Source organism: Choristoneura fumiferana, chromosome Z, assembly GCF_025370935.1.
Source record: "Choristoneura fumiferana chromosome Z, NRCan_CFum_1, whole genome shotgun sequence".
Lineage (NCBI taxonomy): Eukaryota > Metazoa > Arthropoda > Insecta > Lepidoptera > Tortricidae > Choristoneura > Choristoneura fumiferana.
The window spans coordinates 9,322,330-9,347,809 of NC_133472.1; the positions used below are offsets into that span (position 1 = coordinate 9,322,330).

Consider the following 25,480-nt stretch of genomic DNA (forward strand, 5'->3'; position numbering starts at 1 on the left):
TGTCTCTGATGCCGAAATTATTCATCTGCCGCCTTGCGCGGTGGGGGTGGCCACCCGGAAGGGTAGAAAATAAAAAGAATAAACATTCATTCTAGCGCGTAGAACCCGTCGCAGTCGCAGGCTGCTAGATTTGTGTACGGGTTTTTAGACAAGTGAGCTGAGTAGACACATTTGTGGTAGACATTTGTTTGAGTACTGTGTAAGAGATTCCGTGCGCAGGTTTGCCATTCTGTGGCATGGTTTGGAGGCTATTGGAGGACATGTCTGTCCCTCTAGGCACGAGTCGTTACTCATTTAAATCGTATGGCTGTGTTGTTTTTATAGTTTAGGCTGTCTAGAACTGACATGTTCATTCCTTTTGATCAAAGTTCCATAATATTGTTGTTGTTTCTTTAAAAAAATATGGCTCTGTCCATCGGAGGACAATTTTGCCAGTGTCTAGTAGTTTTTGCCGTTGTACGGTAAAAAAATTCTAGAAAACGTAATATGAGAGGTAATGGTGGAAGAACGATGACAGCGCGAATTCGCTGTCAAGTCGAATTCAGTTCCATAATAAATTAATAAAAAAGTGGACCCTAAAAATGCTCATTCAAAAAGACACGATTTTGCCACTTCCGTAGCGTAAGGCCGGGCCTTGTTATTGTATGTCTTGTAATAAAGGTTTTTTTCACATCTCTCCTTCAGAAAAGTAACTTTTCCTCCCTGACGAGAGGGAGCAAAGTGCAACTTGTCTGTTCAAGGCTTTTCTAAGTGTTTTATTGCAAATGCCATTTTTTGGAGTTGATAATTGTAAAGCCACGCCATTTTCTATGCTGGTTGTTCTTTAATAATAATTAGAATTTATTTTTATCAAGTTTCTTAATGATCGGTGTGAAAAGTTGTATGAGCGACTCGGGAGCAAAATTATTTTCATCTTGGGCGTTAACACTTGAATCCCTCATTACGCTCAGGATTCTACTTTAGAATCCCTCGCGAATCCTTCGCTACATTCTGGATTAAATGTACGCCCTCGCCGTAAATACACCATTTTGCTCCCTTGTGACACGCACAATGTTTAGTCTCGGCCAAAAGTGCAATAGATGAACTCGTATTATCGTATCGGAGGCCTCCCCTTCGTGTCGGCCTTCAAACTAACAAGTTCATCTATTGCTTACTTTCTAGCCTCTACAACAATGTACTATAGGTATCTTCGCGTAAAGCTTAGACTATATACAACAGCGTAAAGGTATTAAGTATTTAATATTAATTTCAGCTTGATTACCTTTATCAAAGGTTACTTAAGTAAGTACAGTAATGGTGCTTCAATGCAAATTGCTGGGGAATGAAAAACCTATAGATTACCTACTTCCATTCGTCCTAGAGTAGGTATTTTGCTACAAGTTCTGTGCGTATCAGGAAAACAAAACAAGCCGGAACTGGAGAGCTGGAAATCGTAGCACTGTTGCGTAATTTAACGGTGGCGCCGTCGTGGCGGTGGACGAGCACCTACCCCCGGTTGGTATCGGCTATTTTGGCCGCCGGCCAAGCACGTCCTGCTTTAACCAAAAACAATTTTGTTTTCATTTGTGCTCTCAGTGAATAACAGGATATACTTACGTAGAAATTACCTGGCGCTGTTTGAAGTGCCTATGATACTGCGCGATAAGAGTGTTTAAGTAGTTTCGATTTTAAGATAATTGCTATCAACGCAAGGCTTTATCAACGGAACCCTTGTAGTTTCACCATGTCTGTCTGTCTGCGTCCGTCCGCGGGTTAGCTTAGACCATAGTGCTAGAAAGCTGTAAATTTGCCTGAAAATTTGTAGCAATTATGCCGACAAAGTGGTAAAATAAAATGTAGGATTTTTTTTAATGGTACCTCCTATACTTAGAGGTAAGGTGGGGATGACTTTTATTTTCTCATCAACTTCCATTTGAATAGCAGTGTGTTACCCGGAGCCAGACTTTTAAAGGGAGGTTAAAGTAACGTATTTCTGTAACTTAACCATGACATTAATTAAATTATTAAACTGAAATTCAGACTTTGTTAACTTGTTAACAAAATTATAATTGCCCAGCAATGTACAGCAAAGTAAATTGACAACTTGACATGACAAGTGTAGCGTTTTCAGATTATCCGATACGATATCGCGGCAAATAAAATTTATGAAATATGATCCGATATCGGATCGGATAATCTGAAAGACAGGTACATATTTCATACATTTTACTTGCCCCGATACCGATATCGGATCGGATAATCTGAAAACGCGCTAATGACAGCTGTCAGATATTTTGAATGTTATTACTTGGGACGAGTGACATTTCCGCGCGTGTATCGAACGTCTTTTAACAGTTGCAAAAAAAATACAACGAAGAATAGAAATGCAGAAAAGATTGAGAAAAGATTAAAAATGCTGTCAATGAGGGCTATCGCGTATGAATTCGCCGCTAGAGGCGCTAGCGTAGCGAGAGTAATTCCTACTGTCAATATAATTTTTTGTCTTCATCATAGCTTTTATCATTGAATACTTCGATGTAAGGTAGAAGCCTGATATTTCTGAGAAAGTTCAAGAAAAAAAGTCCATAAAAATGTATTCTGAGAACGACTTCGCTTTATACAGCTCACAAAATTTTCATAAACAGCCATATATTTATGTATCAACTAGCTTTTGCCCGCGACTTCGTCCGCGTGGAATAGTAACTTTCGAAAGTATTTAATTTATTTAGGATACCTATTCTGCCAATAGTATATAGAAACTTCTACGGTTTACCGAAAATAACCTATTTTAATACATTGATATCAATATAAACAATTTTTTTTGTTCTTCCATCCATCCATCCGATGTTCTTTGGTAAAACATGAATATTTTGCGGGTAGCCACATTTTAGCAATACGACGTGTACTTATTCTACCATGCCAACACAAAAGGAATTCTTCATAGTGAACTCTTGACACCTTACGTCCTTTTTGTAAGTTAGGAGGGAAGGATTATAATTAAGACTCAGAATTAAGACGGCAATTTTACTAAGCATAACTACACATATTTCTGATAAATATACTTATATACATTTGTTTGGAATTCCTTAAGATCTTTCATCCCCATATTTTCAAGTAAATAGGTCGAAATTTGAAAAGCGCCCGAAGAACTGATTTTTAGGGTTCCGTACCTTAAAAGGAAAAAATGGAACCCTTACAGGATTACTTTGCTGTCCGTCCGTCCGTCTGTCTGTCAAGACCCTTTATCTCCTTAACGCGCGGAGTATAGGTATCGACTTGAAATTAAAACCCTAAATTCAGACTCAGGTCAATAGTCCCGAAAGCTGTGAAAAAATCCAACCCTCAAAGTCAAGGCAATCAAAAGCTACAGTTATTAAAAAGGTGTTTCCATACAAATTTTGCATAAAGGTAGCTCTTATAGCACAATAAAAAAGAAAAATCTGAAAATCATAATTTTTCATGTCTGACTGTCTATGTCAATAAGCCATCTAAAATGACTCCACATTCCCTACATTTTGCTTATGAGCATAGAAGGCTCTGCTAACACTGCATCATCCCATCTGCTAACATCCCCTCGCAGGTAACATTTTCAAAAACGCTTGAACAAATATCTATTTATTTCTTATAAAGTACCCAAATGCCAAGTATCATAAAGAAAGATTTATCTTAGACAATGACGATCTTCCATATAAAGTTTCATCCCCTATTTCACCCCCCCACAGGAAGAATTTTAAAAAACGCGCGAACATATATCTATTTATCTCTTATCACGTGCCCAAATACCAAGTTTCATAAAGAACCATCGATTTATCTTCGGCAATGACGATCTTCCATATAAAGATTCATCCCTTATTTCACCCCTAACAGGAAGAATTTTTTAAAATGCGCGAAAAATATTTATTTATCTCTTATCACGTGCCTAAATGCCAAGTTTCATAAAGAACCATCGATTTATCTTCGACAAGACGATCTTCCATATAAACTTTCATCCCCTATTTCACCCCTCACAAGGAGAATTTTAAAAAACTTGCGAACAAATATCAATTTATCTCTTTGCACGTGCCGAAATGGAAAGTTTAATAAAGATTCATCGATTTATCTTCGATAATAACGACCTTCCATATAAACTTTTCAAAAAAGCTCATACAAATATCGACTTATTTCTTACTAGCTTATGCCCGCGACTACGTCTGCGCAGATCTAGGTTATCGCGCGGTGGCGCCCTCTACCGGAATAAAAGGTATCCTATGTTAATCCTTGGGGTTCAAACTACCTATATACCAAATTTCATCAAAATCGGTTCAGTGGTTTCGACGTGAAAGGGTAACAGACAGACAGACAGACAAGAGTTACTTCCGCATTTATAATATTAGTAGGGATAGTAGGGATTAAGTGCCTAAATGCCAAGTGTCATGGTTTTATCTTCGACAATGACGAACTTCCACCATATAAAATTCATCCTCTATTTCAACCCGTTAAAGCCTCTTTTTCGCGATAAAAGATAGCCTATGTTCTTTCCCACGGTCTATTCTATCTCTGTACCAAATTTCATCAAAATCGGTTCCGCGGTTAGGCGTGAAAGCGTAACAGACAGACACGAGTTACTTTCGCTTTTATAAAATTCTAGCTTATGCCCGCGACTTCATCTGCGCGGATCTAGGTAATCGCGCGGTGGCGCCCTCTGCCGGAATAAAAGGTATCCTATGTTGATCCTTGGGGTTCAAACTTCCTATATACCAAATTTCATCAAAATCGGTTCAGTGGTTTCGACGTGAAAGCGTAACGAAGACAGAAAGAAAGTTTATTCGGCAAACTTGTAGGCACTTGTAGTAGTTCCGTTGGTTAAATCTGGTCTTCATCATCAGTTCCACTTAACCAAATTATGATTTGCAAGAGCAAATGCACGAGTTACTGCTAAATATATCCAAATTACCATATGTGTCGTCCCTACAATATTTGAAGAGTTCCTTCGATTTCCTTAAGATCCGATCATCAGATCCTAATTTGCTGCTTATGAGACCTAATTGAAAGCATTCCTAGACGAACTAAAAAAAAAAAATTCAAATTGGTTCATATATGATGGAGTTCTGAGGTAACAATTAAAAAAAAATAACAACCGAATTGATAACCTCCTTTTTTTGAAGTCGGTTAAAAACAAGAAATCAAGTTGGCGGAACGCTAGTCTTGTCGGCCTGTTGTGCTGCTCGCGTTGAAACAATGAATTTGGCATTATGCTGTTTAGAACACCTGCCTCGTATATCATTCATGAAAGTTACAAGTGCCACAATTCTAGGTACATAATTGTCACTTTTTGGTACGACTAACTTAACAATTATGTTTTTTGAATTGTAGCATATAGGGGGCTGCTCATGAGGGATTGGTTGGAGTCAAAAGGCCAAAGCATTCAGCATAAAATACTAAAGCGTTTGCTATTGGCTTTTTGTCAAAAGTAATAAAATTACAATTTTCGATCATAATATTTTTATTCGCATACATTAATTGATTATGATACATTGAGCGCTAATGCGCATCATCGGCGGACGACGAATGAGCAGCTGCTCACTCGGCATTCGCCTCAAATTACATTATAATATTCATTTATATTGCATCAACTTTCGTGCTGCAATAATCGTCGCTACATATTCACTAGTGAGAAGTCTAGAGGCAACATCTGTCAGCACGATGCGTCATCCATACGGGCGCCGTCGCGCGGAGGCCGTCGTTCGCGTTTATACTTAAATATAAGTCTTTGTAGACCATCCCTTTCCGTGCATTTATATATTTACATACAAACAAGCAGAGCGGCTCCGGCGGCGACTTCAGGGGCTGCGCCCGCGCCGGCGGCGGCCTAGGGCGGGAATACACCGTACACTCTAAAATACTCTAACAGATCGTTTTCTTGCAAGCCTCAATGCTCTTACATGGCTCAAATACAAATGCAGGGTCATCAATCTAAATGGGCCAGTATCGGAAAGTCTGAAATTAAAATACAATGGACCGAAAAATTGTTATAAATAGAGAATAATATTGTCGATTTAAAATAGAGCTACGAAAATTGTTTTTTTTTTTTTTTGAAAAATAAGGGATTTACATGTCGGAAGTAGAGCCAACTTTCGGTCTCGGTTAGACCAGAAAGTCAGTTAGAAACTTGACAACAAATAAATGAAAACTAAGAATGAAAGTATAAATCAATTTCAACGAAAGTGGCCTAATTCAACTTTCGGGGCACGGTAACTGTTTCAGAATTCTTAAATAGTTTTTCCTGCTTTAGGGTTGTTGTCTGGTTTTCTTGGAATAAATTTATCTATATTTTAGTTTCAGATTTCATCATACTGTCCCTTTTAAATTCATCATCCTTTATAACTTGTGAAAATGAAAGTACATAATGGTGGTTTCAATTACAAGTGAAGTCATCTTGACTATCATGCGATATAATCAACGTAAAACATGCAAAGTCACTGACAGTGATCTAAATGGAGATCAGGATAAATTGTGGTCCTAAGCTCGAAAGTTGTCGCTCCGTAATTATACCGAAGCTCCACAATATTGTTACCATTATTTATCAGAATAGCCTGCTACCTAGTTAGTGGAGAACCACTCATTAAATTCGAAGTAGTCTAAGGCAGTATCATAGCGTATATAATAATAACATAGGTACATAACAATAGAAATGAAGTTTTTTTCAACACACTATTACGTAAACAAGGCTTTGCCGAGGAAGCTCGGCTGGCTAAGTAAAGGTGACCATGTGTAAACTAAAAGTCTTGACAGACTTAATTTTTGCAAGAAGCTTGTTGGTTTTAAATAACTAGTTTGGCAAAACTTTTAGAAAACGTTACAAACCATGACCCCGCCATAAATTACGGTAATCTTGGAAATTGTTTGATTCCCCTTGAAGCTAAAAACAAGTAGCCGTCTTATTAGATGGTAACTGAGCCGTGAGGTTCAGTAAAATTGACATTTAGAAATAACTAAAAGAACTTAACATAGCACAAACCACTCCACACACTCATTGTCCGAGCATCAGGCACATTGACTTGCTCAAAAACCTTTTTTGTCCAAGTCGAGACTTGTTTTATACAAGGACATGATTAAGACTTATCTAACGTATATTGAAAATGTTATTTTATTATCCAGTTGCAGTAAGTTTTGCACAACAAATATTTATCTAAGTGTTATTTGATTCTAAATATAAGTATTTACATTAAGTGTAAATATTTAAAAAACCGACTGTTGTTTTTGGTGAACATTGTCTGTTGTACATGTTGATATTTAATGGTTGCTTGGTTTGCATTTTCCAAAATTGTCCTTAGTCTAACTATGTTGGGTGTATCTTTTAATCCAAAGGCGTCAGAGACGTTTGAAAAATACTAGTTCCTATGAAATCTATCTGTTATCTGACGTCCCTGGGTCATCTTCCGTCACAAAAATCGCACCTAGTTCAAATGTTATTTTTCTACCCAATACAGAAAATTTTATCGCCATGCGCAAAAATCGACGCCAATCGCGCAGTACATTTTTGTGCGGATCGAGGTGGCTGGCACCTTTTGCAAATAACTATGAATGTTATCTAAATAATATGTATTGAGGGAATAATATTGCGTTGGAAAAGTTAACTACAAAATCATCTGATGGATAGTATAATGTTTAATTATTCTTGTAAATCTACGTAATAACACGAAATGCAAATCAGTAATAATCACAGCAAATCGATACTAGACTAGCTTACAAGTGTAAATATTTGTGTTAAACTGCTTGTAGAGGAAGCGCCAGTAAGACACGTTATTCCACATAGTAGAACTAAAGGGATATGTAGGTACTGCAACTATAACTTGAAACGGTAATATTCAAAACAACCCATTATTAGTGAAGGCAGTTTTCATTATTGCTTTTAAGAGTAAAAAGGTCATGGTCATGTCTTTTAGTGTATAATACTGGATATTTTCTTTCTCGAGTCGAGAACCCAAACATTAACAGACAAAATACCGCTAAAACGCAGGCCAAATCAAAAAATAAACAACAACAAAAATGATTGCACATCTACTTTAATTAGGTACCTATACATAATATGCTACCAGTTACGCTAAAACATAGTTCGCGGCTAACAAAGCAAGTGCGTGTGGACTGTGTGACCACAATACAAAGAAAAAGCATTAAAAATCTGTTTTTTTTTTCAAGATGGTCCCGTAAGTCCATGCACGGCGAGTACGCTTGTCCATCGATGATCGAATTGCTGAGTAGTTGTCGCTTTGAATCCAAATGAATTCTCAGATGATTCATTGGTGTATTGTTACTGCACTGGTCGACGGATAAAAAGTAAATCCTGAAACATGTTTTTCGTTTTGTGACACTTTGTCAAGCTTCAGTTAAATACTACTACATTGAAAGATCTTCTATCGTTTTAATACAAATACAAACGTTTTGTTAGTTGAAAATAACTAACACCAGACGTAACTTTATATGAAAATGAGACTGAAAATAAAATTGTTAGCTGTTGCTCGTTAGGTATTGGTATCACGTTCCAAAGCACCATCATCTATCGATTAAGCTTTTTTGAAAGTTGCGAAATAAATTTCATGATTCTGACTAACAAAAAAACTTAACACATTGACACAACGTCTGTGACTTTTTATTTCTTACTCCTATGCCAATGACATGTGCTTATGACTGCTGTGGGATATGCGTAGGCATAGCGTAAGAGCTTAGTGAATCGTCGTCACATTCGGCTCCGGCAACATTCCGCTAAGCCCTTACGCTATGCCAGCCTTTATGAGGTATGAATTCTGTTGACACACATGCGTCACCGACGCATAGGAGTTAAAATTTTTGATCACAAACGTTGCGTTACTGGCACCGGAATGTTTTATGACTGTGACTTTTTAGTTGTCACTTTTATGCCAGTGACACGTATTTGCGACTGCTGTGGGATATGCGTAGGCAGCTTAGTGGATCGATTCCGGTACCGAACGTGTTTTTCGTATTGTTTGATCTTTTGAATTGTTACTTTGTTATTAAATTTCGTTATTACTGTTTTTGATAATTTTTTTACTGCTATTATTTTTGATATAGTGCCAAAAGAACCCGCACGGTTTACGAGATTCCGATAGACAAGCAAACAGTTTCTATACGGGGCAAAACATCAGCCAAAAACTAGTTAAAAATATTAACTATCAATCACTAATAAAATAGATTACATACCCTTAGCATATTCAATCGAAAACCGCAAAAAAACTATTCGAATTTACATTGTCACAACCCTTTAATTGCTCAATGACATGTGACACCGTTACCCAAGTTATTTGAAAAAGATTATAGCTATCACACAACAAATACTTGAGCATTGTTTTGTCAATATTCAGAACTTTATGGTCGCGCAATGTCAGGATTTACTTGTTATTGGTCGACTGCTGTAATGTGTTATAACTCTGCCTTATATCAAAGAATACAGTGATACGGAAATTTCATTGTGTTATCCTTTCACATAAGCCTGGCCGTAAATAGATATGTGAAGCCGCCTGTGGAAATACTATTAATAAATGGTGAAAAACTATGTTAAATTTCAAATTTTAAGAAGTGTAGTAAAAAAGAGTTCTTTAATAATTTTGAAGAAGTCGAGAATTTAATTACAGCGGTAATGTTAAAGCAATATACAGATTTTCACCACTTCCAAAAGGTATTTCAGTTGATGTGCTTTTAAAAATCGGTCCTTGGTAGATATTCCATTGGTCTATTTTGATCACACGATTACTAAATTGTATCAGCGTCCGGACTAGTGCAATAGCGGGTAAATTGTCCTAGTTAGAGTTAAATAATCCTAATACCAATTCCTGATACACACTAATTGAAAAGCTTACTTACTGCATTGTACGTACTCATGTTGAGCGCAGCATAAAATTAGTATAAATAAATAAATATCACGGGACAATTCACAAGCTTAGCAAAGCTTGTGTTATGGGTACTAAGCAACGGATAAATATAATTATATAGATAGATACATACTTAAATACATACTAAACACCCAAGACCCGAGAACAAACATTCGTATTTTCCATACAAATATCTGCCCCGACACGGGAATCGAATCCGGAACCTCAAGCTTCGTAGTCAGGTTCTCTAACCACTAGGCCATCTGGTCGTCAAATGGAGAGAATTAACCGAACTGGATAGAGATATTTTTGTAGAGTTTAAAGTATTCCAATAAAAAACGAACATTTCGTAGATGGTATATTAGGACACGCACCAACCACTCACGGGACTTAATAAAATAAAAATAATGGCATGTTACTTAAAAGACAAAAACAAACATAAGTTACGAAAAACAATTTTTGACAACCCCTCGATGACGCTTGATAAAAAGCTATACGTAATAGGCCATAAAGAGATCAATCAAGCTTCCATACAAAAGTAGTTTCGTTCTAATATTATAAATACTTGCAAATGAAAATAACGTTGCAAATAAGAAGAAATATGAAATACTAATATTTACCACGGTCCTGTAGGTATGAGAAACGATCGTTTTTATTTTCTATACTATTTCGACACAATTTTATCTTATTTAGGAATAGCAAAATGACCGCTTCTGTACTTCGTTTTTTAACATTAAAAATAAGGTAAACAATCTGTTTTTGAAAAAACAGTAACTATAGTTATAGTTACCAAAATAATGTAAATATGACCTTGATAATTGTTACATATTTGCTGTGAGTTATTTTTCAAGTTTTTTTTCAATAAAAAGACACGTCAAGATCGCTTACCTTCTTTCTAATGCTAAAAAAAACTAAGTTTAATTGTTTCAAACTGGAAGTTTTGCTCATCAAAAACGAATCTACATTAATATAGAAACGCGCATGGGCCTTTTAAATTATATAACTAATACGAGTACGTGAGGACATTGGCGTAAAATTAGAGCCTTTCGACAGCTCAACCTTCTGCAGGTTTTGTGTTCAAGTCAAGAACATGATGCCACCTTTTAGGTGAATGGTTATTATTTAAATCAGTCTTTTACGCGTCACAACGTTAATTCGTCAAGCGGATGGTAAAAAGAGATAGAACAATATCATATATATTACCATACATTTTTATTGAAACTAAACTGAACATAGAATTAATTGAAAGAAATCTTAATAATGTATTTAGAAATTAAAAAGTCTAAATTGAAAATTACCCTTTCACCAAAAGAAATAAAGAGAAATAAATATTTTTTTATAATGAATTATACATTTAAAGTAAGTGATTATTTTATTAAAAGGAACAATCAAATAGGTATATAACTTTGAAGTGCATCTACTGGCATCCAACCAGATTGTTTCATTTCCAATCAGAATGTAGAAATTATTATTTAAGATATTAGTCTCATTACTATAATACATTTAAATATTACATTAATTATCATCTATAATAAATAATCCTATTATAATCATGATTTCTAAAGTTTTTAAATTTGTATACTGCGATTACATTATTAATTAGAAAACATTGATACAGATTATATAGTTCAAGAGTAATGAAAACTGGTGGAATTCACAAGAATAACATAAAGTCTAAAATCAGACCCGTGTGTAGCCCATGAATGTATCATTCTGTGTGGAGGATCCAGATCATGGCTTTCTACAGAACATTACAAATTATTCAACGAAAAGATCTCGGATAAGAGTTGGCGCGTCTCATAAAAGGCTGCGGTAAGATAAGTTAGCTTATTGTCTAACGCGCGCAAGGACACAATCACGATCACTGCTTTCAAGCTATCAAACGATAAAACAGTAAATAAGCGGTAGGAAGAGATGGTGAATGCGATAGTGATTGCGAAGCGCGTTAAAACAATATGACCTCAGGTCTTTATAAAGCCTGCTCGAATGGACTACCTCAACATTTCTAGTTAAACAATAAATTTTCTTACTAAGCGACTCAGAAATTAAATGGGAAATATTCTCAACACATGATCCAATCATGTTGATTTACACCTACTAAGTTTTTCGAGGCCGTCCATGGGAAATAGTCTAGCTTCACCGGCCACGGTGATATATTTGGCGATATTATATTTGCGCCCTTGCAATGTGTCCTTTTCGTTGACGAGAAATCTTGGGTGCTTTGATGTTACCAACTCAATGGAGCCTCATTTAATTCTTTGACATCAGACAGAGTGTGCGGTCGGACGGTAGCAACAGAAGTCGAACATAGAACTTAGGTAGAGTCAATTAGCTGCGATTGGAATTTGGTCGTAGATATTTTAAGTAACTAACATTACAATTAGAAGTACGCAGAAGCTCATGCTTGCAATTAAAACCATAGCGTCTACTTCGCAATAAACCATAATAAAACTATATTTATTATATATTTTGTAATAAATCAATTAATTGAGTAGTAATTCTAAATTCTAGTTTGCGATCAATCGTTGTTATTATCGTCATGTCCAATCTACAGAGAACTAATTATAAAAGCGTAATTAAATTCAACAGCTGCGAAAATTCAGTATCACGTCATAAAACAATACCTACCATCGCATCAGCCACCCATTTCGTTTTCGCGCTTACTGGACATGGCGATAAATTCATGAAAATACAATAATCAAAATAATAACATTGTATGCATGCGTGCATTGAGATTTGTATGAAAAAAAATCGTCTGCTAGTGTTTGCACCTCACATAATCTTAATCTTCGATAATTTACGATTAACTTATAATACCAAAATCCTAAGGTCGGCTGCGTGTAGCGGCTCACTCGGCCTTGACCTCCGCGATGGGCGCGTCGGGTGCAGCGACTGGCTCGATGGGCGGCTCGGCCGGCGGCGCTTCGCCCGCCTCCGCGGCGCGCTCCGTCACGCCGCCGCCGTCTGGAACCGCATTATACTACTATGAACATAAGCTGCCTTCAGTTATATACACTCAACGACATTCTAACACCGTTAGTACTAATTGAGAGACAGCACTTGGCCGACTAAGCTACTCTCAAACAAAAACTCGGAATACATGCGTTTTTCAAGAGATAAAAGTTAGATCGATGGTTCGCACCTCGACACCCCGACATAGCAAATTTTATCTAAATTGTGAAAGCAGTTTTCGAGATCGAGATCTCATGACACCTGAGATGAAGAATTGAATTGCTGGTTTAAAGATATCATTGTTCTATTCTGTGGGAATTTAAAGTCTCTAGCTCGTGATTTAAGATGTGCGTCATCGGTCAGTCACGTCATTCTGAAACATTACTCTTTTAAGAAACACGGAAGTGCTAGAAATAAATACTTACAGAAATTCACGTGCAATAGTTATTGAATAAATTATTTGATTTCAGATTATAGCATATAGGAAAGCATAGCAAACTTTAGAAAGAAATTGAGACTAAGTTATATTCGTATCAGAATAAGAACCGTGACAAATTGTGACTAGAATAAAGAACATCATTAAACCCAAACTGGCACACGCACGGAAATCCCACTTAATATTTTAAACGCGAAAGTGTATGGATGGATGTTTGTTAGGATGTATGTTCGTTACTCTTTCACGCAAAAACTACTTAACGGATTTCCATGAAATTTGGCATTCAGGTAATATATACCCTGGATTAACATATAGGGCACTTTTTATCCCAATATTCCCAAGGGATAGGGATAAAATCTCGAAATAACAACCGCTGGGCTTAGAGTCATTAAATTTGGTATAGTAGCTGGACTTCTAGAATAATAACAAGGTTACTTTATCCCGATATTCCCACGGGATAGGGATAACATCTTGAAAATTCGAACGGTGTGTTTAGTCTTAAAATTTTGGACAGTTGTTCTTAACCAAACCTCAATGAAGTTAACGACATAAATTTTGGGATTTCCCAGGGAATTTTATAAAATCCCGGAATTTCAATTGTAACTACCACATCGAATAGTTTACACGTGCAAAGCCGTGGGTAAACTAGTAAATCCAATATAATGTGCTGACGTAAGGTTTAGTTTTTGAGGAGCGAGAAAACAGGCCACGTGCAAGTTCCTTAGGCCCGAGTAACTCGTCAGCACTGGTGGCAAGATCGAGTTACTAGACCCAGCCAGAAATAGCATACCAGTAACTGAACCCTTTAGAACCCCACGCGTATTATCATTGTTATCCGACGTCGTAAGGCATCGGGGCCGGTGACTCAACGGGGTCACGCCGTTTTGTCACCAAATTAGTTTTAAATATTGATTATAAATATGTATGTTAGTCTGTAAGGTATTTACTGTATGGGCCAAGTTGCCCGAAATAAATGAATTTATTATTATTATTATTAACTCTTGTTTTAAATACTATATAGCACAAACATGACCGCAGCATGGTCAACATCGGATAACGTCAGTGAGTTCTGAATGGTTAAAATATGTGATGTATCGAGACTAATTACTAACAATAAGGGGGCAATAAATGGTAATACTGACTGCGCTGGTGGTGGTGGTAGTACAGGTTGTGCCTCGGCGGCGCGTGGTGCGAGCGCGCGGGCGCAGGCGGCGCGCGATACATGGGCATGGCGGGCGCGTGCGGCCGCTGGATGGGCGCCGGGTAGCGCGGCGCGGCCATGCCGCCGCGGGGCATGCCGCCGCCGCCGCAGCGACCGTTGTTGCCGCCAATCTATATAAGACATTAATTTCAGTTGCCATTTCAAGTCCTTCCTGGCCGGTTCGTTTCAGGGGCTACCATGCCGTATCGTGAGACAATAAAGTCGCTCGTCTGCGACTCTCACCGGTCGGGACGCCCAAAGAGTGTTTCTATGACTTGCTATACTCAACGCCGTATATAAATTCCAAAAAAACGACATGTTGCCAATAAAATGAAAAAGTTTTGCATCGGTAAGTTTTAAATTTTCTAAATAACATACATAAGTAATTTATTTTTATATAAAATTGTAAAGTTAAAATTAAATGCAACCGCATAATAATTTAAATAATTTCATCTCAATATTAATTTCACCTACATATATTTGGTTGAAACTGTTTTGTAGTAGAAAAGTACATATTACAGTGGTAAATACTTCAGGTTTTAACAACATTTGGATACTATTAATTTCATAATTTGCGTACATACCTATATCACAGAATAAGTCAAGTTTAGGTAGAAAGCGTTACCAACAATACAATACAATACAAAGACTCTTTATTGTACACCAGACATAGTAAGCGATACAGAAAACAGATACACAGAAAAAAATATTACAAGGTGAGCAATAGGCGGCCTTATCGCTTAAGAGCGATCTCTTCCAGGCAACTCTTACGACTTGCACGCGAAATTGAAACTTATTATGTTACACGAGCGTTCATATTCCGTTGGGCACCGTTGACTCGAAACCGGTTTGGCGGCAAGAGCACAGGGTTCCCACTCGCCGATTAATAAAGATAACAGTGGGTATTAATATGAACTCAATAAACTACCTTTAATAAACAAGTAAATATTCCTTAACATACCTATACAGCCTGTTTGGTAGCTACGTGCAAAGCTTTAAGGGGTGATAGGTATTTTTGAACATTATTAGCCATATGTCTTAGCCGATTTTTTTTTATTGAAAATTTAGGAATTTTAGGAAAATACCCAGAATTTGACAGACACGAGTCAATATTGCCCCAATGAGCGTTAATTTGTAAACAAAATCTTTTATTTCGGATAGTTTAATGTGTATTGGACCAAATAAAATAATCTTTAAGTATCTTTCTTGCCACAAAAACAAAATGGAGGCATTCGAAATTACTAAAAATGTCTAAGGTTGGAACAGTCATTTTTCTGTGCCATAAAAAAAATAAAAAAAAACCTTTAAATGTTCAAACATTTTTAAAAACATGCCTGTTAATTGTTCTTTCTCTTAAGGTATCACTCATTCACATTGCTTGCTAAATCGATGGGTCCTACTTACAAGGGCTTAAGTGTAAAATCCTTACTTTACAGGACGGGCTAAGTCAAAAACTGTCGTAACTCAGAGATGGTGTATCCAAGACGTCTAAAATTTGGCACACTAACTAATAGTACTGTGCTTCAACCACAAAGAATACATTTTAATAAAATATTTTTTCATTAAAAGTTATTGTACATACGCCCATATACGTGAATTTCCGGGAAATTTACTTTTGTTCAAAAAGACAGTAAAAAGATCTATGTGGTACTTTGGCTCATATACGTGTTCAACTTTAAAATCTTTGGTAAAAAACTCTTGGAGAAATGAAAAAAAGTAATACAATCACATTACGATGTAGCATCGGGGTAGCGGCGTTCCGCTTGACGAACAAGTACCTAAATGGCAGTTATGCCCACAGATTAAAAAAAAAACCGGCCAAGAGCGTGTCGGACACGCCCAAAATAGGGTTCCGTAGCCATTACGAAAAATTTAAGTAATATTTTTCTAAGGATTTCCTATTTTACTCATAAACTACTAATAATTCTCAAGCAAACTTAGCCGTTATAGTTTTCCTTGAAAGTTTGATATACTTACTACCATCAAGATTTTTTTCAAATTTTTCCACCCACCGATTTAGATTTTAGAGGGGGGGGGCCGCTCGATTTTAATGAAAATTTGCACTTTAAAGTTGAATATTTCGCAAACAATTCACTGAATCGAAAAATCGTTTTAGCAAACCCCTAATGGTTTTAAAAGACCTATCCACTATAGTGTTGGATGAGGAAAAAAAACCACCCCCACTTTACGTCTATGGGAGGTACCCTAAAAAATCTTTTTTGAATTTTTAATTGTACCATTTTGTCGGCATAGTTTACATACATATATCATCATCATCATTAGCCCGAAGACGTCCACTGCTGGACAAAGGCCTCCCCCTTAGAACGCCACAATGAACGGCAACTCGCCACTTGCATCCACCGGTTTCCCGCTACTCTCACGATGTCGTCAGTCCACCTGGTGGGAGGCCTGCCAACGCTTCGTCTTCCGGTTCGTGGTCGCCACTCGAGGACTTTTTTCATACATATATATCCGTGCAAAATTACAGCTCTCCAGCATTGATAGTCCCTGAGCAAAGCCGCGGACAGACAGACAGACATGGCGAAACTATAAGGGTTCCGTTTTTGCCATTTTGGCTCCGGAACCCTAAAAAACCGCCCGGGATTTACCGCGGTAAAGTATCAAATGTACGTTTAGCCCTTTTACGTTAAAATTGCATCTAGTTCGGCCTTCTTACTTCAATGATAACTTTAAAAATAATTAAATAACGATGTTTGTTTAATCCACTATCTAAATATATATAGTTTATAGATACCTATAACGCACAAAACCCAAAATTGAACAAAAAACACTGGCCCTTACACATAGGTAGGAGCCGTGGTGGCCTAGTGGTTTGACCTATCGCCTCTCAAGCAGAGGGTTGTGGGTTCGAACCCCGGCTCGCACCTCTGAGTTTTTCGAAATTCATGTGCGGAATTACATTTGAAATTTACCACGAGCTTTGCGGTGAAGGAAAACATCGTGAGGAAACCTGCACAAACCTGCGAAGCGATTCAATGGTGCGTGCGAAGTTCCCAATCCGCAGTGGGCCCGCGTGGGAACTATGGCCCAAGCCCTCTTGATCTGAGAGGAGGCCTGTGCCCAGCAGTGGGACGTATATAGGCTGAGATGATGATGATGAACAACAAAATATTATTATGACTATTTTTTATTGATGTGCATGGGTTGGTTACATCTGGAACGTTACAATGACCAAGTTACTTTTGTAATGATGAATGTTCGGCCATCTTTGGTAACTTTTTTGGAATCTATACAGGGTGGAATGTAAAGTTAAGATGGGGCAGCAAGGGCAGCTACTAGATTCCTTGCTGCTACGCGAAAATGCTCTTAGGAGACCTTTACTAACTTTTTGAGTGATGACAATCGACATTCACAGATTTTTGATACATTTTACAGTCGGCGAGAAAATCGACATTTGACTTTTTTATGCCAATCGGTCCCATTTTTACCAAGGATTAAATAAAACACTCTTTGAGACCAACTAAGGTTAGAGTACTAGAACACCCACAAATCAAAGAAAACTTTTTCCATACAGTTCGTATGGTAGGTACTAATTAAAAAAGTTAAACTTTCACATGTTTTTTTTTACGAATATGAATTCTTTATGCTTAAAGAAAATTATACAGTATGTAGACAACTAAAAACTGAACATTTTAACTAAAGTTAGTGTCTTAACCCAGTATTGCTGTCCCATCTCAAGTTTCCACCCTGTATACGGCGTTGAGTATAGTTGGCGCCAGTGCCGTGAGGTCCGTTTGACAACTTGACTTTAGATTTGGGAGTAGTTTATATCTAACTGAGTGATACATATTTTACCAAAAAATAAATATAAATATAAAAGCTTGTACTATGGATACTAGCCAACAGATAAATACATATGAAACATCCAAGACCCGAGAACAAACATTCGTATTCTTCATACAAATATCTGCCCCGGCCGGGAATCGAACCCGGAACCTAAAGCTTCGTAGTCAGGTTCTCTAACTACCTGGTCCTCTGGTAAATTATACACTAGCAAAAATGTCGTCTGATGGACAGCCAAGGTTTTTTTTCAGGATTTTTTTGGGTAATTTTGATATGTTAAAAGGTTAAATGTTAAACCAATAACAAAAATTTACAAATCACGAACTGAGCCACTGTGTTAAAACGCGTCTAACCTGCTGCTGGTGCTGCTGGTGCTGCTGATGCTGCTGGTGCTGCTGGTGTTGCTGATGCTGCTGGTGCTGCGCGTGCTGCTGGTGCGCGTGCTGCTGGTGCGGGTGCTGCTGGTGCGGGTGCGGCGCGTGCTGCGCGTGGTGCTGGTGCGGCGTGTGCGCGGGCGGCGGGTGCGGCGTGTGCGGCGGTGGCGCGTGGTACTTGTGCTGCGGCGGCGAGTGTGGCGGCTTTTGCACCTGCACACAATACAATTTAAGGGGATCCCTCCCATGCCCCAATGACCTTCGATCTGAATTCCTTAGTTTATTATATTCACAACAACGGCTTTAAGCAATATAGTATCCCATATTTACTTCAAAGAATTAGTTTCAAATGAAAACCCTCGACCAGTTTTTAGAGACGTAAAAGACGAACCCAAATATGTAGATTTGGTATATGTTAGATCGTTCACGCCAATAGAAATACGAAATAAGTGTTTTTTTTTTCAGTCAATGTTTAAAAAAATCATGCAAAATTAAGTAATCATTATTTTCAAAATCCGGTAGACAAAAATGGAGATAAAAGATTGGAGAACCGATAGCCGTTTGACTTATAATTCTATCTGTACTGCAAAAGTAGGAGATACGATTCAAAACTTGTCAAAAATCGATGAAAACCTCGGGTAGCCCCTTAAGGCTGTTTCATTGGTCAATAGGGCTCTAATGCGGGGTACGAGAGATTTCGCATGCCATAGGGCGCACATTTCGGGCTCCGTTTTAATTATGGTCCGCATGTTGGGTACGAGATATTTCCAAAACGCATGCCATAGGGCCTGCATTCAGGTTTCACTAGTCGCTATTCCGCCTGCGAGGAGATCCTGCACGCTGTATATCGACCGAGATATCGACCAATGCACCTCTTGTCCCACGAAGGGGTAAAGTTAGCATTTTTTGCTCTCGTTTCGATATAATTTAGAAAAATAGGAGATAGTGCAACAAGTGCATAAGAGGCGCCATTTTACGCGAGGCGTTATATCCATCCGAGCTGCAGGCGAGAACACACTTTGCTTTTCACTTCGACTGTGAAGAAATTAAACAGGAACAGTGGAAACAAACGTGTTCATTGTTGCTGTTTCGGTAACTGTTGGGTAATATTATCTATTTCAGTACATTTATAATATAATACACAAATTATTAAAAAATATTTAATAATATAGTATATTTTTCATCGAGGGACTAAAATAAGCCAATATATACCCGAGTTAGTTGGCCACCCAAGCTTTAGCGAGGCTATCTATTTTTCAGAGGGTTTATGTGAAAAGTCTATTTTTCACTACGATTGCGAGAAAAAAATTGTCATTTCTATGAAAGAATTAATGCGTTTCTTGGCATCTTGGAATCAATTGGCATTGTTCATATTTTACCAATGTACCCTGATTCGAAAACCATTTCAAGGGATAGGGTTTTTGAACAATTTTGTCCTATTCCGATTCAAAAATACTTAAGGGTTACGAAAATATAGGCAAAAATATGTTTGGCCTTAGTTTGACCTTCGTATTTTATTTAAGGGATGAATCCCTTTAAGAAGAAGGGATTGCCATAAAAAACAGAATAGAGTACATTCTGTTTTTTATGGCAATCCCTTCTTCTTGGCTAATGCCAAACATGTATGTGATAACTGACTTACATCAATGTCTGCTTGCAACCTGCGGAGGTACTACGAAATTCGAAAATCGAATTTCGTGTCGTTCCGTCCCTCTGACTCTCGTATTAAATAATATAAGCGTCAGCGGGACGACAAGATACGAAGTTCGAATTTTGCACTTCGTAATACCGGCCCTGCCTGCGTGACAGATACCATAGATAAACCTAGATACTTATGGGTTTACTTTTCAGGTAAAGGGATTCATCCCTTAAATAAAATACGAAGGTCAAACTAAGGCCAAACATATTTTTGCCTAATGAGTAATTAATTGAAAAAAAAATACATTAAAACATAATATTATATAATTGAAAGAGGTAAGTCGTTATCATACGAATCTGAAGAGATTAAGTCCCTACTCGCGCGCGAATATTACGACTACCGACGTAGAAAGATTGTTCAGTTCGTAGAAACGGATATTTACAGAAAGACTAGCTGTTCCAAATATAGAAAAACTATTTATAGTTTATTCTGAAAATCGCGTTAACTACTAAATTTACTGCAGGTAATTCTTCGTAGTAAAGCTAAAGTTTTTCGTTTTTATTTGTGTAGTCCTTTCTTATTTTCTGTGGCAATCAATAACTTGATTATTATTATCGATATTGAAATAACCCCTACCTACATGAGTTAAAATAAAATTGTATCATAGTTTGTATACAATTCGCAGAGAGGTAGTTATTCAATAGGCATAATATGATTATTTTCAGACTTACCTGTCTGTTTATCTCTACTCTTTCTCAAAACAATATTCGATTGAATGTGACACGAACAGTTAGCATCTATTGGCATTGACAAGTAGCTCGTTTTTTTTTAAATATTATTTTACTTGGCCTTTTACTTGGTTTTAGCCGTCATGTGTAATTTACGAGACGTCGTATCTGATATTTTCAAAAATATATTTAAATTAGCTATGCCATTAATAGTATCTTGAAATTATTTTATTTATTTAAGATAAAAAGTAACACATTTGTACGTCTTTGCTGAAAATAATGTACTTAAAACATTGTTAAATATTTTTTTTTGTTCTCTCCACAATTCATTCGCATGTTTTCATAAACGGGAATTTTAACAATTCGCCATTGAATTACGTGACGGGACTAACAAAGCATACATATTTCGATAAATAGTATTTGTTTGGAATTCAAGAAATCATATTTTCAAGGCAAAATTGAATCAAGCTTTTTAGCCGTAGCTCAAAAGTTTTTCACTTTTAAGATTTATTATTGTTCAATACTTCTAAAAGTCCAATTTCATTACCATGTGGTAATTACTACCGGCTATCCTGTTGGAATTGCATGAGCTGTAATAAAATTCTGACATGACTGTTGCTAACGCATCGCTATCATGCTATCACCTCACAGGTAAAATTCAAAAACGTATAAATGCCAGTTTATAATTTTAACAATACGATGCCAATAAAAGTCTATGTGCCAAATGTTTCATAAAGATCCATCGTTTATCTTCAACAATGATGATCTTCATATAAACTTGGAAGAGTTTAAAAAACGGCGAAAAAAATATCTATTTACTACTTAGAAATGGCAAGTTTAATAAAGATTATCGACTTGTTTCAATAATGACGTTCCAGATAATTTTACAAAAAAAAAATTTTAGATTTATTTTTATTAAGTGCCGAAATGCAAAGTGCTTCAAGCGACGAATTTATGCCTATTTTAAAAGCTTATGTTCTTTGGTCTATTCGTACCAAATTTCATCAAAATCGGTTCACTTTAGGCGTGAAAGCGTAACTTACTTTCGCACCGAAATAAAATTTCATGGTGACAGCGACGATTCACCTTATAATTTAATTTCAACCCTTAAAGCCTTTAATAAAAGATACTATGTTCTAAGGTTATTCTATCTCTGTACAAATTTCATCAAAATCGTTCTTTAGGCGTGAAACGTAACAGATTTTTCGCATTTATACTATTAGTGTTAGTCCGAAACGCTAAAGTTTATTTTTATCAAGCGACGAGCCTTTATTTCAGATATAACTATTCTATCTCTACCTTTCATCAAAACGCATCGTGAAACGAACATTACTTTCCGTCATGTATAATTTAGTATGGATAGTATTTAAAAATATATTTATTTAACTATGCCATTTTATGCCAAGATATTCAAATGAGTATCTTGAAATTATCTATATTTTAAGAAAATAAGATAAAAAAGAGTAGTAAAAAAAAGTGAACAATGCCAATTATGTATTTTGCTCTTTGCTCGACATCATAAATGTTCACTATCACTTGACGACATTGTGAGAATAATCAATTTATTTTAATCGTTTATGATTGGCTCTACAACAATTTCAAAGTTTTCGCATATTTTTTCAACCAGACAGATATAACAAAATCGCATCGGCGAAATGGTCCATACACAAACTGGAATAAATAGAATGGCGCCACCTTTCGTAACTCACATTAGGTTTCCCTCCTTTGCCTTGCGGCGTGGGCGAGGCGGGCTCGCATAGCTGTGCAAACCCGTTGGCGTGTTCGTGCAACGGGCTCTTGAGCTGTTGCTGCGGCGGCGGGCGCTGCTGCGGCGCCGGCGGGGCGAACTGCTGCTGTAACGGCGCGCGGAACTGTTGCTGCTGAACAAACATTTTACATTAGTATCTAGTATTAGAAAACTAGGGTCACTTTGGAGTACAGTCTAGCAATTTGTTAGATTGCACAAAGTTAATGGATTCGCTTTGGTGAGTTTTGGCTGTCTTAACTTTGGTACTGAACACCACTAACCATTGACATACTTTTAATGAGCTCTCAAAACGCGACTCACTATATTTGTCACGTATTTATTTCCCTAATCAACGAATAAGGTTTTTTAAAGGAACAAAACAGTTTATTATCGGCTTTTCAAGACGAAAAAGATTTATTTTGTGGTTTTTCAGACTTTCTGACTGAAACTGCCCACTATAGGCTTTCAAATTCCAAAACGTTAACTTGATGTTTTAGTCAGATATAATTCACGATAGATTGATTATACATACCTGCATCTGCTGCACAGCCGCGGCGACTTGTAGCTGCGACGACAGGAATTGGGAACTGAAAGCGCCCGACTGCGCCTGCTGAGTGAATTGCAGCGGATACGTCGGCGCGGGCGCGGATGGCGGCTGGTACGGTGAGTAGTACGAACTCGCGGGCGGCGCAGGCCGAGGCATCAACCCCGGAAGGGAGTACGGTGCCTCGCCCACCGGCCCCGAGTAACCAAGATACTGTTGTTGATAAGTGTTCACTCCGCCAACCCCACCAACTCCGCCAACTCCGCCGCCTTTGCTGCCTGGAAATGACACTATTGAGTCAAAATGACAAAACCGCGATCCCAATAATTAATAATGAAGAAAAAACTGGGTGTACATACTGAACGTACCTATGGCGCCGATCTGTTGGGTCGACGGCTTAACAGAGGCGGACATGAGCGAGTTGGAAGTGCTGGAGATGAGGACAGTGCTGGGACTGTTACCGAGCTGCCCCGACTGCCCGAACGCGGCGCCGCCCCCGGCTGCTGCGGCCTACGAACACGCAAATGTACAACAACCTTTACAACGTACCTAAAGTGCTGCAATAAAGTGTCGATACGGTTTAAGTACATTGTGTTAAGGTTGGTAAATAAGAAATTATGAACTAGCTAGACTACTACAAGCCCAAAGTAAAGGAAGGCTTTCTTGAGTCTAGCTTCATAATTCCTATACCGCCCGTAAAACATACAATGTTTTTCATCACATCTGTGAGTAAACAAACATTTATTTAATTTAATCTATGAAAAATATTATGAATTATGAAATATAATATAACGTACCTACTAGCACAAAAAAGTGGCAAAAGAAAGAGCGTCTTTACCTAATGGATTACGGAATTTAATTCACTCGCCTTTTCAAAATAAAAAAATAAAGGCAGTGTGGCTGCATAAGTTGCAAACAGACATGAAGAATTTCAAATAAAATAAACATTGGCTCGCGACATTGTGACCAAAATCAAACCTATAACGTATTAATTTATAATACAAAATTACTGTGATACCGTGATTTGGGTGGACAAATGGTTGTAAATTCATTTTTGGTCATTAAAATTAAATGAGGCAAGTAAAATTTATTCAAAAAGAGTTTTTTATTTCGTTATGTCCGGGTTTGTTTACTTCATGTTTAGTTGTACTTTTACTGTAAAACAAAAAGATAAAGCTATCTTATTGGTTTCTTTGAATAATAGTAAAATTATATAATTCTTATATCGCTAGTAATAAATTAATTTCGTTTCATATCAAAATGAGTATCATTTTGAAGACCGGTTTTGTGAGTATCACTCAATATAAAATTTCAACCACAAACCGTTTCATAAGAAAAATTATTGCTGGACATGTCCAAGATGTAGAGGAATTAAGAAAAAAACAGGGACAGTGTTCAATAATTCAAGCTCGCATCATAACACAAACATCTATTACTAAAATTAGGTAGTTAAAGTCTATACAAATTGCTTTGTTAATGACAGATTCATATGAGTATGACAGATGACAGAGCCAGAACTATTTCTACTTTTGGCCATCATGAGCGCTGCGATAGATTTCATCACCCCCCACCTAGTACTTCGCACCCGCCCAGTAGTGAAATCTGTAAATCTGTTACTAAAAATTAGTGTCATACATCCTAGCGGTGACATGGTGTCGTATGGAATTCACTCACATCAAAAAAATTAACGAAAAATGTACTACATTGGGCGCTAATAAAAAAAATACTATACGTAGTTACGAGGAAACAATGATCAATCTGTCACCGCCAGGAAGGATAATTCCTGGCGGGCGCTATCTATTTCATTATGTAGCAGTCGTGTTTTAAAAATTTCTTGTAAATCAGAAAAAATGTACGAAAAATTTACTGAATAATACGCTAATTAAATTTGAACAATCGACTGCTACATAGTGGAATAGATAGCGCCCGCCTGAAAATGCCCTCCCTGGCGGTGACATATTGATCACTGTTTTCTTATAACTACGGGTAGTAATTTTTTTTTAATTAGTGTAAAATTTAGTAGATTTTTCGTACATTTTTTTGATGAGAGTTAGAATTCCATACGACACCATGTCACCGCCAGGAAGTACGATACAAAAATTACTAATTCATTAGTAAAGAAAACTAAAGTTAAATTGCAACAAAAAAATCTTTAAAGAAACGAATTTAAAGTAAGTTTTATTTCGAGTCAAGTAACGTCTGCTTAATTT

General features: G+C 37.1%; 1 protein-coding gene across 1 annotated transcript in view; it reads right to left on the reverse strand.

Annotated features, from left to right (window-relative positions):
• Positions 1-9,912: 9,912 nt before the first annotated feature.
• The window catches only part of LOC141426407 (uncharacterized), a 39,061-nt gene continuing 23,493 nt past the window's right edge, over positions 9,913-25,480 (reverse strand). The window contains 6 exon segments of the mRNA XM_074085297.1: positions 9,913-12,809; positions 14,376-14,565; positions 18,592-18,825; positions 22,689-22,859; positions 23,259-23,548; positions 23,639-23,780. Coding sequence (XP_073941398.1) covers positions 12,694-12,809; positions 14,376-14,565; positions 18,592-18,825; positions 22,689-22,859; positions 23,259-23,548; positions 23,639-23,780 — 1,143 coding nt within the window. The 3' untranslated portion in view covers positions 9,913-12,693.